The sequence below is a fragment of the Anolis carolinensis genome, unplaced genomic scaffold, assembly GCF_035594765.1.
Source record: "Anolis carolinensis isolate JA03-04 unplaced genomic scaffold, rAnoCar3.1.pri scaffold_15, whole genome shotgun sequence".
NCBI classification, from domain to species: Eukaryota; Metazoa; Chordata; class Lepidosauria; order Squamata; family Dactyloidae; genus Anolis; species Anolis carolinensis.
Window position 1 is genome coordinate 5599215 of NW_026943826.1, and position 12797 is coordinate 5612011.

Consider the following 12797-nt stretch of genomic DNA (forward strand, 5'->3'; position numbering starts at 1 on the left):
GAATAGAGGGATCTTGGTCATACTCGACTGATGAGAGATTTTTAGCAGCCCAAACGCAAGAAACGTCAACTTGTGAGCAGCAATCAAGTCACTTTCCAGATCAAATATCCAAAAGACATAGACAAAAACACATAATCAACATTGATGCGACCAGGTGAGAGACAGAGCGTCCCGAGAAATAAAAAGAAAACAAAAGTGTTTTTCCCTTCTGTTAAAAAATAATAATCGTGCATATAAATCCGATCTCCACCCCGACCCCCTTGGTTTCTTTCTCCAGTTTGGCCACATGCTATTATTAGAGGTAAAAAAAAATGGAAATCATCATCATTAGACGAAGAAAGTGAGAAGGCGGGAAGAGAAGAGGGGGAGAACAATGGGGTTAAGTGCCGAAGAGGAGGAGACGGTGGACGACTGGGGGGCAAGGGAGGGCGAGCCACAGGATTACATACGAGAAAAGAGAGAGGGAGTCAAGAGTATCACAGAGAGATGAGAGGTAACACTTTTATCTATATCAGATGGCGTGTTAGAAGGGGCAGGAAAATAGAGAGGGAAAGCCCCAAAAGTGGACTCAGTACTTCAGCGGTCCTGAGCGCCTTCGGGCCAATTTGGACCTGTAGAGGAGGAAGAAGAAGAGGAGGGTCAGGGCGAGAGCACCGCCTTCAGCAATTCCCTTTTCCCACCAGGCCTCATACTCTCCCCTAGTCCAAGATGCAGGGCTGCGAGGGGGAGGTGGACCGGGCCACAAATGGGTGGTCAGGACTGGGATGGGCAGAGTTACGAGCTCTGAGGTAGGGCTGAGCTTCTATCCCTGTCCTGGGCACAGGGGGCGGGGCCTCTTCCCAAGTGCCTGACAGGGCTGAACCTCTACACCCCACCCCCGTGTTCTAACAAGCGCCTCAGGAGAGGTATAGAGGCTCAGTCCTGTCTCACTCTTGGGAAGAGGCCCCGACCCCACCTCTCGCCCCACCCTTTAGTCTTAAAAGGCCACTCAGGAAAAGTATAGAGGCTCAGCCCTGTCTGGCGCTCTTGGAAGAGGCCCCGCCCCCACCCCTAGCCCCGCCCTTTAGTCCTAAAAGGCCTCTCAGGAGAAGTATAGAGGCTCAGCCCTGTCTCAGGCTCTTGAGAAGAGGCCCCGCCCCTAGCCCCGCCCTTTAGTCCTAAAAGGCCTCTCAGGAGAAGTATAGAGGCTCAGCCCTGTCTCGCGCTCTTGAGAAGAGGCCCCGCCCCTAGCCCCGCCCTTTAGTCCTAAAAGGCCTCTCAGGAGAAGTATAGAGGCTCAGCCCTGTCTCCGGCTCTTGGAAGGAGGCCCCGCCCCCTTCCCTAGCTCCGCCCTCTGTGTCCCAAAAAGCGCCACAGGAGAGGTATAGATTCTCAGTCCTATCTCGGGCTCTTGGGTAAAAGCCACACCCATTCCTCTAGCTCTGCCCTGTGTCCTAAAAGGCGCCTCAGGGGCTCAGCCCTGTCTCCAGCACTTGGGAAGAGGCCCCACCCCTCCTCTGGCCCTGCCCCCGTGTCCTAATAGGTGCCTCAGGAGAGAGGTAGAGGTTCAACCCTGTCTCGCGCTCTTGGAAGCAGAATTCATAAATCAATTTTTCTAAATCTTTTTTCTTTTATACTTTCACTGCCCCCTTACAGTTATTCATCGTTCCCAAATGCACCTATGGCCATCACCGCCCCCCTGGATCGCTGCAGCGCCCACTAGGTAGCGGTAGCACCCACTTTGGGAATCACTGGACTAGAAGGTTAGTAATAAGTCACTTCCTGACCCAAAAATTACCCTTCCAAAAACAACTAGGGAACACTAGTGCAATCTGAGAGAGCCGGGCTGTGGCGCAGCTGGTTAGTAGCCAGCTGCAATAAATCACTACCGACCAAGAGGTCATGAGTTCGAAGCCAGCATGGTTGGACCATTAATAGCCTAGCTTGCTATGCAGATCAAGAGACAGTTGCAACTGTCGAGTAGAAAATGTAGGTACCACTTTATGCTGGGAGGCTAATTTAACTAATCGATGACACCATAAAACCTTCCAGCAGTGTGCGGAAGAATGAGGACTCAGTGTCACAAGTGGATGGTGAAGCAGCAGCTCCCCCTGTGGCCGGAATCAAGCAACTCTCATGAAGCTGGAAAATGTTAAATTCCCTCTGTGTCTGTCTATATATGTCGTATGTCTAATAAGGGCGTTGAATGTTTGCAATGTATATGGGCATTGTGATCCGCCCTGAGTCCCCATCGGGGTGAGAAAGAAAGGTGGAATATAAATACTATAAATAAAAAAATAAAAAATGTTTTTAAACAAAAACTTTCAAGAAATTTCCAATTTATGTGTGTGAGAGCCAGTGGCAATACACATTCTTCCTGTCGCTTCCTCGGACTACTGGCTTCCTTTTGGCCACTTCCCTCCTAGGAGAGGAGAAAAAACCCAACCTGCCGCCTTCCTAAATATCTGCATTTCCCCACTACGTTCTTCCATTTCTTCTCAGCTCAGCTTCCCATTAACCAAGCCAAACCAAGATGGCAATTCTAGCCCAGCCTAGGAGATCATCTTGTGCTGCTTACCGTATCGTGCCGGCGAGAAGCGGGTTGAAGGCGTAGAGCCAGTCGTTCATGTCTTTGTCATTGATGGCTTGGAGGAGGACTCCTCGGTGTCTGGTACACACGGCAAAGGTGTTGGGTGTCTAGAATGTCAGCAACCGCAAAGAGAACATCAGGCTTAAACCTCGACTTAAAGAAGCAATCAAAAACATCCAGAGAAGGCTAGATAATGAGGCAAATGGGCTCTTCCTTCCCTCTATGTTTCTATCTATCTATCCATCCATCCATTTAGAGTGGTTGCAACTGATGGAAAATTGCATTGAATAGTTTCTGACACAGACATACACCATCCAGTAGTTGCCACCTGCTTGTTAGTGTTTTTGTTGTTTCAGTGTGAAATGTTCAATCGATTGTTGCTGTTGGATTGTGTATATGTGTTCCGGCAAGCATTCCAGAAGTCCAGGAGTTAATTACAGCCAGCCCTGATTGATTGCCTGGAGGGCCAATGGGTCAAGACTTCCGTTGTTGTTGTTATTATTATTATTATTATTATTATTATTAAACTTTATTTGTACCCCGCTAGCATCTCCCGAAGGACTCGATGCGGCTTACAAAGGCCAAGGCCTCAACACACAATATAACAATACAAACAAAGGCAAATTAAAAGAATTAAAACAGTATAAACCACAAGCAATAACAATACGCTAATACACAATAGGACTGGGCCGGGCCAGAGTAATGGGTACAAGATTAAAAGTGCTGATGTGACAGGTGATATATAAGGCTTATATATAAGGCTTTCAGCTACCTGGACGGAACATTCTTCACGAACTGTGGAATGCAAGGAGGTGCCTGCTAGCAGTGATAACGGACTCATTGCCACACAGAGATTATGACGAGACTTTTGCATCGAATGTTAGTTGCATAACATTGAGAACTTTGTTGACGATAGCTGCTTCTAGGAATATGAATGTTAAACATATTCATGTTTAACATTCATATTCCTAGAAGCAGCTATCGTCAACAGGACTCGCCAAGCCGAGAGGACGCACCAAGTTTTGCCCTTGCCGAGGCAACATGTGTCCAGAGAGTGACGGTATTTAGTGTTGTATATAACTTGTAAATAAAGCCTTTAGAACTGCTGGGATAAGCAGATAATTAATGAGTGATCTGACTGATGAGCAGAAGGTGAGGCCTGACTCATCAATCGGTCAGAGTGATGATTCCTTGCCACTGCTTGCCACAGAAAACTGTATTTAATAATCTAGAGCTGATGTGGTCTATCCCATGCAATTTTCTGAATCAGCACCCCAAATAACCCCAGGAACAGGCCAAAAAACAAAGACACCAAGGTGCCTCCGCTTTCAGATTTCACTTAGAATGGCTCCACTCAAGGGGAGGGAGGAGGAGGAGGAGGAGAAGCAGCAGACAGGAGGCTTGTTGTTGTGCCTTTTGTGGGTAGTCAGCCTCTCCCCTCTTGACATTCCTGTTACCTCGGCACTATAAGAGAGTTTCGCGAGACCAGTCGCTCTCGTTGCAATGGTGTAGTAACAGTGAGGTCGTGGACCGTATTTTAGTTCTTGGGGATCATTGGTGGTCCATGGATCACAGATTGGGAACTACTGATCGACATTATTGATCTACTCTGTCTATCTATCAAAGTGCAAATGACCTTCACAGTGGCCTGACAATCTATGTGCCTATCCATCTGTCTATCTGGAGCAGGAGCAACTGCAACTGACCTTCACCATGGCCTGCTGGTCCTCGCTGTACTCCACCTGAGCGGTGGAGAGGTTGATGATCCCTCTTTCCACGGGGTCCTTGTCACTGTTGTAGATGAAAACGTAGGGGCGGCGGACCACCACAAAGTGCTTGGCCCACGACGGAGAGAGGGGCTCCTTGAAGTGCAAGTAGCCTTTCTTGGAGACCACGGAGCTGGAGGAGGCAAAGCACAAGGAGGAGGAAAAGACATTCAGGACAGAGGTCCAAACTGGGAATTGCAGTTAAAACAAAGGAGAGTGAAAGATGTAGAAAAAGCTCTAATAAAGTCAGTTGACAATGCAGCCCTATGTGGGAAATGATTTTGAGGCATGTCTTCAATGCCCTCTGGTGGCAAATTATTTATGAATAATACATATTTAGAAAAATCTTGGCTAGTTGAAAATATTTGTGCAGCACAAAACTGGAACCCTTAACAGTGTAAATATTATAATATATTGTATATACATGTAATATTAATAATAATATTATGATGTAATACAATGTAATAATAATTATAATTCACTATTATAATTGTATCTCAGACGGCATTTGGAAACAATAGACATTGACAAAATCACGATCTGCCAACTGCAAAAGGCCACCCTACTGGGATCTGCACGCATCATCCGAAAATACATCACACAGTCCTAGTCACTTGTGATTTTGTGAAACGAAATCCAGCATGTCTATCTTGTTTGCTGTGTCATACAATAAAATAATAATAATCATCATCATCATCATTTAGATCTGCTATGTGAACGTTACCTTGACTGATTGGTTGTTGTTGTTGTTGTTGGTGTTATCATCATCATCATCATCATCATCATCATTATTCAGATCTGCTATGTAATTGTTACCTTCACTGATTGGCAATTGTCCCAAAGTTTGGCCAATTTCATCAATGAATTTATTAATTAAGGTGAAGTTTTGGGGAGAAAAAACAAATCCTTGCAAACAAATAATGCGAACTTGGGGAGCTCACCCAGGTCGGATTTCCTCAATGTCAGGAACCAGGTTCAGGAACTCGTTTTTGCCGGCCCTGGCCAAATAAGAGGCTTCAACCGGTGGCATCAACTGGAACGGCTCTCCTTCCGGACCAGGACTAGAAGTGCGGGAATTTGCTTCAGGGGTCCTTAAGATTAATAGAAAGAGAGAAGAAAATCAATCCTAAGAGAGAGGAAGCCATGCGCATCATCTGGACATCATGCTCTGTATTGACCCAGATTGCTGCACAGACAAATAAATAAACCAGAGTGCGATCTCCCAATTTCTTGACATATTTTGTTCCAAAGTTTTCTTTCCCACAAAACTCACTTCTGATCCACAGAGTTGCACCTGGAATCCGCCAACGAGGGGCAGGTCGAGGAGGGCGTGAGGGTGGCGCTGCTGAAACTGGACACCGATGGGTCCCTCCCGATGGGAGAGATATCAGAGAGCTAAAAGGACGAAAGAGATTATTATTATTATTATTATTATTATTATTATTATTATTATTATTAACTACATTTATATCCCGCTCTTCTCACCACGAAGGGGACTCAAAGCGGCTTACAAATCAAATGAACATCTATATATATGAAATAGTGATGGAATCCCGGCGACCGACAAAACAACAAAACTAAAGGCCCCCCAACCTTGAAAATTGACAGCACAACCCCTCATCCACGCCTCTAGGTTGATACAACAAAAAGAAAAGAAAAATAAAGTCCTAATTAGAGGGAGAGGAATAATTGTTTTTATCCAATTGCTGCCAGTTAGAAGGCTAAGCTCTGCCCACTTGGTCTCCTACCAACCCGCTCAGCCCAGGGACAGGCAGAGTTAGGCCTCACTTAGGCCTCTTCCACACTGCCTATAAAATACATAGACCCCCTCTACCCTCACCACTTTCACAGTACACAAACAACCAAATGCATACTAAACATAAAGACAACCATACAACAGACATTCAATACCACCACTACCTCAACCATTTCTCACCAACACCACCAGACAACGCCACAGCAACGCGTGGCCGGGCACAGCTAGTACAATATATTATTAGCATAGCACCATATAACCATTAAATATATTAAATAATATATAATTAGTATTATTATATTGTATTATTAGTAGTAAAATATTGTATTCCATTATAATATTATTATCAAGATTGGAAGTGACCAAAGTGAGAGACAGTTTTGGAAAACAGCACCTTGCAGAGCAGGCAAACAAACCACCCCAAACACAAGTACAAACTGGGCTTCCCCTTCAGATATTTCATATTTACCTTACAATCACTGATGCTGTTGTAGACCTGGTTATAGTCACGGTTGAACGTGTGAGTAAGAAGCTGCAGGCACTGAAAATGACAAAAAAACAAGTTATTATTGTTATTGTTGCTATTATTTACTAAATTACCGTATATACTTGAGTATAAGCCGACCCAAATATAAGCCGAGGCACCTAATTTTACCACAAAAACTGGGAAAACTTATTGACTCGAGTATAAGCCGAGGGTGGGAAATGCAGCAGCTACGGGTCAATTTCAAAAACCCAATAAATATTAATAAAATTGCATTATTTGAGGCATCAGTAGGTGAAATGTTTTTGAATATTTATATAAAACTGTAATTTAAGGTAATAAGACTTTAATAAGATAAGACTGAATACCTATATACTCAAGTATAAGCTGACCTGAATAGAAGAAGGCCAGGACCCTCACTCGAGTATAAGCCGAGGGGAGCTTTTTCAGCCCTAAAAAAGGGCTGAAACACTAGGCTTATACTCAAGTATATACAGTACTATGATTATGATTATTTATTGAGCTGCTTTGAGCCTCATTCCAACCTAGTTGGAAACTAAAGGCAGCACATATTATTATTATTATTATTATTATTATTATTATTATTATTATTATTATTATTATTATTATTATCTATATATATAAAAGAGTGATGGCATCACGGCAACCCACAAAACAACAAAACTACAGGCCCCCCAACCTCGAAATTTGACAACACAACCCATCATCCACGCCTCTAGGTTGATACAACAAAAAGAAAAGAAAAATAAAGTCCTAATTAGAGAGAGAGGAATAATTGCTTTTATCCAATTGCTGCCAGTTAGAAGGCTAAGCTCCTCCAACTTGGTCTCCTAGCAACCCAATAAAAAATAAAAAACACTAAAAAATAATTAAAAACACTAAAAATTAATACAATAAAATACTATAATAAAAGAAAATAACTAAAAATAATACAAGAAAATAATAAAATATAATAAATAAAAAGATAACTTACAATAAAATTAATAAAAAATACAAATAACATCAAATAAAAATTACACAACAATTTTTAACCAATACCACCACCGCTTTGCCACAGCAACGCGTGGCCGGGCACAGCTAGTTATATACATAACAAGATTTGTACGCAGCAAACAACATCACGATGCTGGCTATTGTATTCAATCACACGTCGGATACTTCCCAAGTGTCTAGAACTGTGTGACGTATCAGCTAATAGTAATAATAATAATAATAATAATAATTATTATTATTATTATTATTATGGTTTTTAATAATCTATCCTGTATTTATTACGATTTTACCATTTATATGTTTTAAATGCAATTTTTTATCCTGTATTTTTGTTTTAATTGATATATTGTATTACTGTTTTATCTTTTTATAGTGTGATTTGTATTATGTTGCCTATATTTCGTCCTATGTTGTTTGGGCCTCTGCCCCATGTAAGCTGCCCCGAGTCCCCACGGGGAGATGGTGGCGGGGTATAAATAAAGTTTTATTATTATTATTATTACGGCCATGAAAGCCTTCGACAACACAATAATTGTAATAATAATAATAATAACTATTATTGTGTTGTCAAAGGCCAGAATCACTGGGTTGCTGTGAGTTTTCCAGGCTGTTTGGCCAGGTTCTAGATGTGGGCGAAACATCAGGAGAGAATACTTCTGGAAAATGGCCATGCAGCCCCGAAAACTCACAGCAACCCATTATCATTATCATCATCATCATCATCATCACCATCATCATCATCATCTTCTGCTTTGTCTCTCACAGAACAACAACTCTTTATTGATTAGTCAATTTTGACCATATCAAAACATGTGAAACATACAAAACGTACACACTTACCCATACATACAGTAAAACCATGTAAAACCATGTATAGATACAAAGCGTCCCGGCCTACTAACCTACCAACCCACTCCTAGGTAGTTGTGCAAATACAGAATAAAAAGATTAAAGTTAAAATTAATTATTCCCTTAAGGTAAGGTTTAAGCGGGGGCAAAGGTAAGTAAAACTAGTGGCTTGTCCATAGTAAATTTTAAATTTGGATTTTGTTATTGGCATTAATATCACAGCTCTTCTCGCGGATGGCCAGGGTTTTTTGCATTAAAAGGGTCAGTTTTAAAATAGAACTTTTATCTGAACCCTGTAGAAGGATGTGCGATTACTCCTTATTTTCTAAATGAGGATGGTTCTCCAGCAGAGGCTCTAAATAGAAAGATCGAATCCTGTTGTAATAGGGGCATTTTAAGAAAAAGTGTTCTGAGTCCTCCACTTCTGCATCTGCCTCACGGCACCCACAGGTTCTCTTCGTATAGGGGATATTCTGATATCTACCTAGCTTAGACTTAATGTCGAGTGCTTTGTCTCTCTAAAAAGAGATGCAAAGCTTGTAAAAGAGACCCAAAGCACAGAAGAAAAGTAAGAGATGAACAAGAGCTTCTGTGTATGCAGGTGGGCTGGTGTCATTTAGCTTTCTCCCTAATCTTCAGCTAGCCCTAATACTATAATGTGACTGGGATTTTTTCTTCCAGCTCAAACAAAACCGATATGTCTTGGTGGTCCCTTCCAACTCTACTTTTCCTTGTACAGTTGCCATGAGAAAAAAAAACCTTGGTCTAGATGGAAATGTGTATCACACGTTTGTTTGGGGGGATTTTCTGCTGTAGTTCTGTACCTTGGTGGCCAACTCTTTCTCTCGATCCACCAGGCTCTCGATGTCCGTCGAGTCGTAGCCGCTGCTCTCACTGGGCGTGATGGCGCTCTCAAAGGTGGTGGAGGAGATCTGGGAGGAGATGCTGGTGGAGGTGCTGAGGGTCCCGCTGCTGAGGCTCGGGGACAGTGAGTCACTCAAGGACTTGGGGAGGCTGTCCCCGAGCTTCTCGCGCAGCAGCAAGAAGTGGCGAGTCTTCTCGACCTAAGCGAGAAAGAAATGACGTCACAAATGCCCTCAATGAGATATAACCCAGGGCAGGGGGAATCTTTTTATCCCACCCGCTGCTCCAAATTTGTAAAGAAACTGCCACCAATTTGGAAAGATGCAGCCACCAAAGACACAGGGAGATGTTTACTTTTACTTTAAAGGGTAGCGTAACTTGGTTTAGAGTATATGCGACAGAGGCTTAGATGTTGGAAGAACAATAACAAGTTTATTCAGGCACAGAGCTTAGTGGTTACAATGTTGTTTCTCACTTAGATATTCTTATTAACAGTTACAATTCTAGAATGAGATGAATCAACTCTCACAAAAGAAGTATCACTTCTTTTACTTAAAGTAGTTAAAACTTCTTCCTCTGCTCCTTTTCAACTGTTACTTCAATGGATCTCTGTGAGTCCAGCTGGGATTGGTTCCCAAAGTCTGAAACTTGGACTATCCGGTGACTTCAAACCACAGTCACCCCTGTGATATACTATCACAGATTCTCTGTGCCTTTCCAGGACACAGACTACATTAAATAAGTCACCAAACTTATTTAAAACCAACTCAAAATGAACAATTGAGTCTCCTTGATCCCATCAACCTAGAATCAATCTTCCCTGTGCCTCATCAGAGCACAGACTGACTTTCTTTTTTAAACTCTGCACTTTCTTCCACTAAACGGCAGTTGGCTCCGCCTACTTCTCCATGGCAACCAGCCTCTGAGTGCTGAGATGCAATAACTGTAATACTTACCCTTTTAAAACATAAACACACAATTAAACATAACATCTGTAAACCAAAATTTGTACTTCATTACACCCAGGTGCCCACCTCATGGAGTAGCTCCAGTTTTTCCAGTTCCCACTGGTGCTCCAGAATGAGGCTGTCCCCTCGGGGCCTCCAGCCCGCCAGGTTCTCCTCTCCCCGGACGTAGGCCACGGAAGTGTCCAAGACTTTTCTCCTTCGCCTCTGCATCCCTGAAACGCAAACCAAGGAACAGGGCTCGAGATCAACAGCCGTGATCTATGTCAGCTAACAGGAGGGGCAGCTCCCTGTTCACTCCCTTCAAGCCCACTTTGGACTCCCATCACTTCTCGGCCACCTCTGTGATTTCCAGAAGATAAAGAGCACCATATTGTGAGATGTCATTTGTTGGCTTAGAGGGATGGAAGAGAGCATCATGTCTCCTTCCAAGCCAAAAAAGAGCTGCATCTTTAGGACAATACAAATTTAGTATATATAATTATAGATCTAGAATTATAGATCTATATCTAGCGCTGCTTTGTTTATATAGACATTGAATGTTTGGCTGTTACTATTTTGGAAGCCGGCCTAAGTTCCCATGGAGAGATACATAGGGCAGGATACAAAGGAATTATTATTAATAATTAATAATAATATTGTTGTTGCTGTTGTTGTTTTATTATTATTATTTTATTGTTTATACTATATTGTTTTTGTTGACCCTACTTTTTATTACAGAGCTAGTTTACTGTTTTTCTTTGAAATATGGTAAATATTCAAGAACATTTAACCTATTGATGCTTCAATTAATGTAATTTTATTGGCATCTATTTTTATTTTGAAATTTACCAGTAGCTGCTGCATTTCCCACCCTTGGCTTATACTCAAGTCAGTAAGTTTTTTGTGGTAAAATTAAGTGCCTCGACTTAATCGGCTTATAATCGAGTACGTATAATATATTTATTTATACCCTGCTTTATCTCTCCTGAAGGAGACTCAAAGCAACTTAACATAAAAGCATTCACATACTATTTAAAAATACAATTATGCAAACATTAAAACAGAATTACATATAAACAGTATTTAAAATTTCAGATAAAATCCATTAATACAGTAGAGTCTAACTTATCCAACATAAACGAGCCGGCAGAACATTGGATAAGCAAATATTTTGGATAATAAGGAGAGATTAAGAAAAAGCCTATTAAACATCAAATTAGGTTATGATTTTACAACTTAAGCATCAAAACATCATGTTATACAACAAATTTGACAGAAAAAGTAGTTCATTACACATTCATGCTATGTAGTCATTACTGTATTTACGAATTTAGCAACAAAATATCACAATGCATTGAAAATATTGACTACAGAAATGCGTTGGATAATCCAGAACATTGGATAAGTGAGACTCTACTGTACTTGTAAATAAATTGTGAAGTAGTTTAGATTGAGATATAATGACTGCTCCAAGATTCTTTTTAATAATATTATTATTATTATTATTATTATAAATAAATTTATAAATTTATATAATAATATAAAATTATTATTACAATATTTAATATAATAATTAATATAATAATAATAATAATTGATTGCCCATCTCTGCTTATGGCTTGAGGTGGGAAACAACACATCATAATAAAAGATAATCCAAGTGAGGACTTTAACCCAGTTCTCCTCAGTCCTATCCACCATTCTAAGCATTGTGCTGGCTCTTGTTTATGAACATTACTTTGCATTTATGTGAAAGTGCACAACACGGCTGCTCACCTGGGCTCCCCGTATCTGACATTTTGCACAAGCTCAGCTCATAGATGCCAGTTATGCGGTTGCTGTTTCCGGAAAGGCAGACAGAGAACACAAAATAAGTAACAAGGACAAAACAAGAAAATAAGTAAATTCACCAAACTCAGAAGAAAAAGGCTTTTGGAATCACGTGTCAATCTTTTACTTGAAGATGACTGAATCAGGGACTTTCTGCAAGCAAGGTCTCTGAGCCATGGATGCCACTCTAAAGGTGCCCTACTTCCAATTCAAATAATAGTTTGAAACTTCCCTTTTCTGTCATCTGCATGCACCAGGCAAAATAATAATAATAATAATAATAATAATAATAATAATAATAATAATAATAATAAGTCCTAGACACTTGGGAAGTGTTCAACTTTTGTGATTTTGTGATACGAAATACAGCATATCTATCTTGTTTGCTATGTCATACAATATAATAATAATAGTAATAATAATAATAATAATAATAATAATAATAATAATAATAATAATAATAACTACAAACTAGAGCTGACAGCTGGCACAACAAAACATTGCATGGAAAGTTCCTTGAAAAATTCAAGGAAAAGCTGACAAGGAGAAGACCTGGTTCTGGCTCACAAATGGGACCCTGAAGAAGGAGACAGAAAGCCTGATCCTGCAGCCCAGGAGCAAGCCATCAGAACAAAGGCAATTAAGGCCAAGATCGAACAATCAGCTGATGACCCAAAATGCAGACTGTGCAAGGAAGCTGACAAAACCATTGATCATA

The 12797-nt window shown here is 41.0% G+C and overlaps 1 protein-coding gene across 10 annotated transcripts in view; it reads right to left on the reverse strand.

Moving 5' to 3' along the window:
- Nucleotides 1-487: 487 nt before the first annotated feature.
- kif1b (kinesin family member 1B) overlaps nucleotides 488-12797 on the reverse strand; it is a 172125-nt gene continuing 159815 nt past the window's right edge. For all 10 annotated transcript variants that reach the window (XM_062966022.1, XM_062966017.1, XM_062966021.1 and 7 more), the window contains 9 exons: nucleotides 12026-12087; nucleotides 10337-10482; nucleotides 9263-9502; nucleotides 6561-6632; nucleotides 5609-5730; nucleotides 5277-5426; nucleotides 4276-4468; nucleotides 2558-2676; nucleotides 488-611 (listed from right to left, as the gene is read on the reverse strand). In XM_062966022.1, the coding sequence (XP_062822092.1) occupies nucleotides 569-611; nucleotides 2558-2676; nucleotides 4276-4468; nucleotides 5277-5426; nucleotides 5609-5730; nucleotides 6561-6632; nucleotides 9263-9502; nucleotides 10337-10482; nucleotides 12026-12087 (1147 nt within the window). In that variant the 3' untranslated portion in view covers nucleotides 488-568. The remainder of the gene's footprint in view (nucleotides 612-2557; nucleotides 2677-4275; nucleotides 4469-5276; nucleotides 5427-5608; nucleotides 5731-6560; nucleotides 6633-9262; nucleotides 9503-10336; nucleotides 10483-12025; nucleotides 12088-12797) is intronic.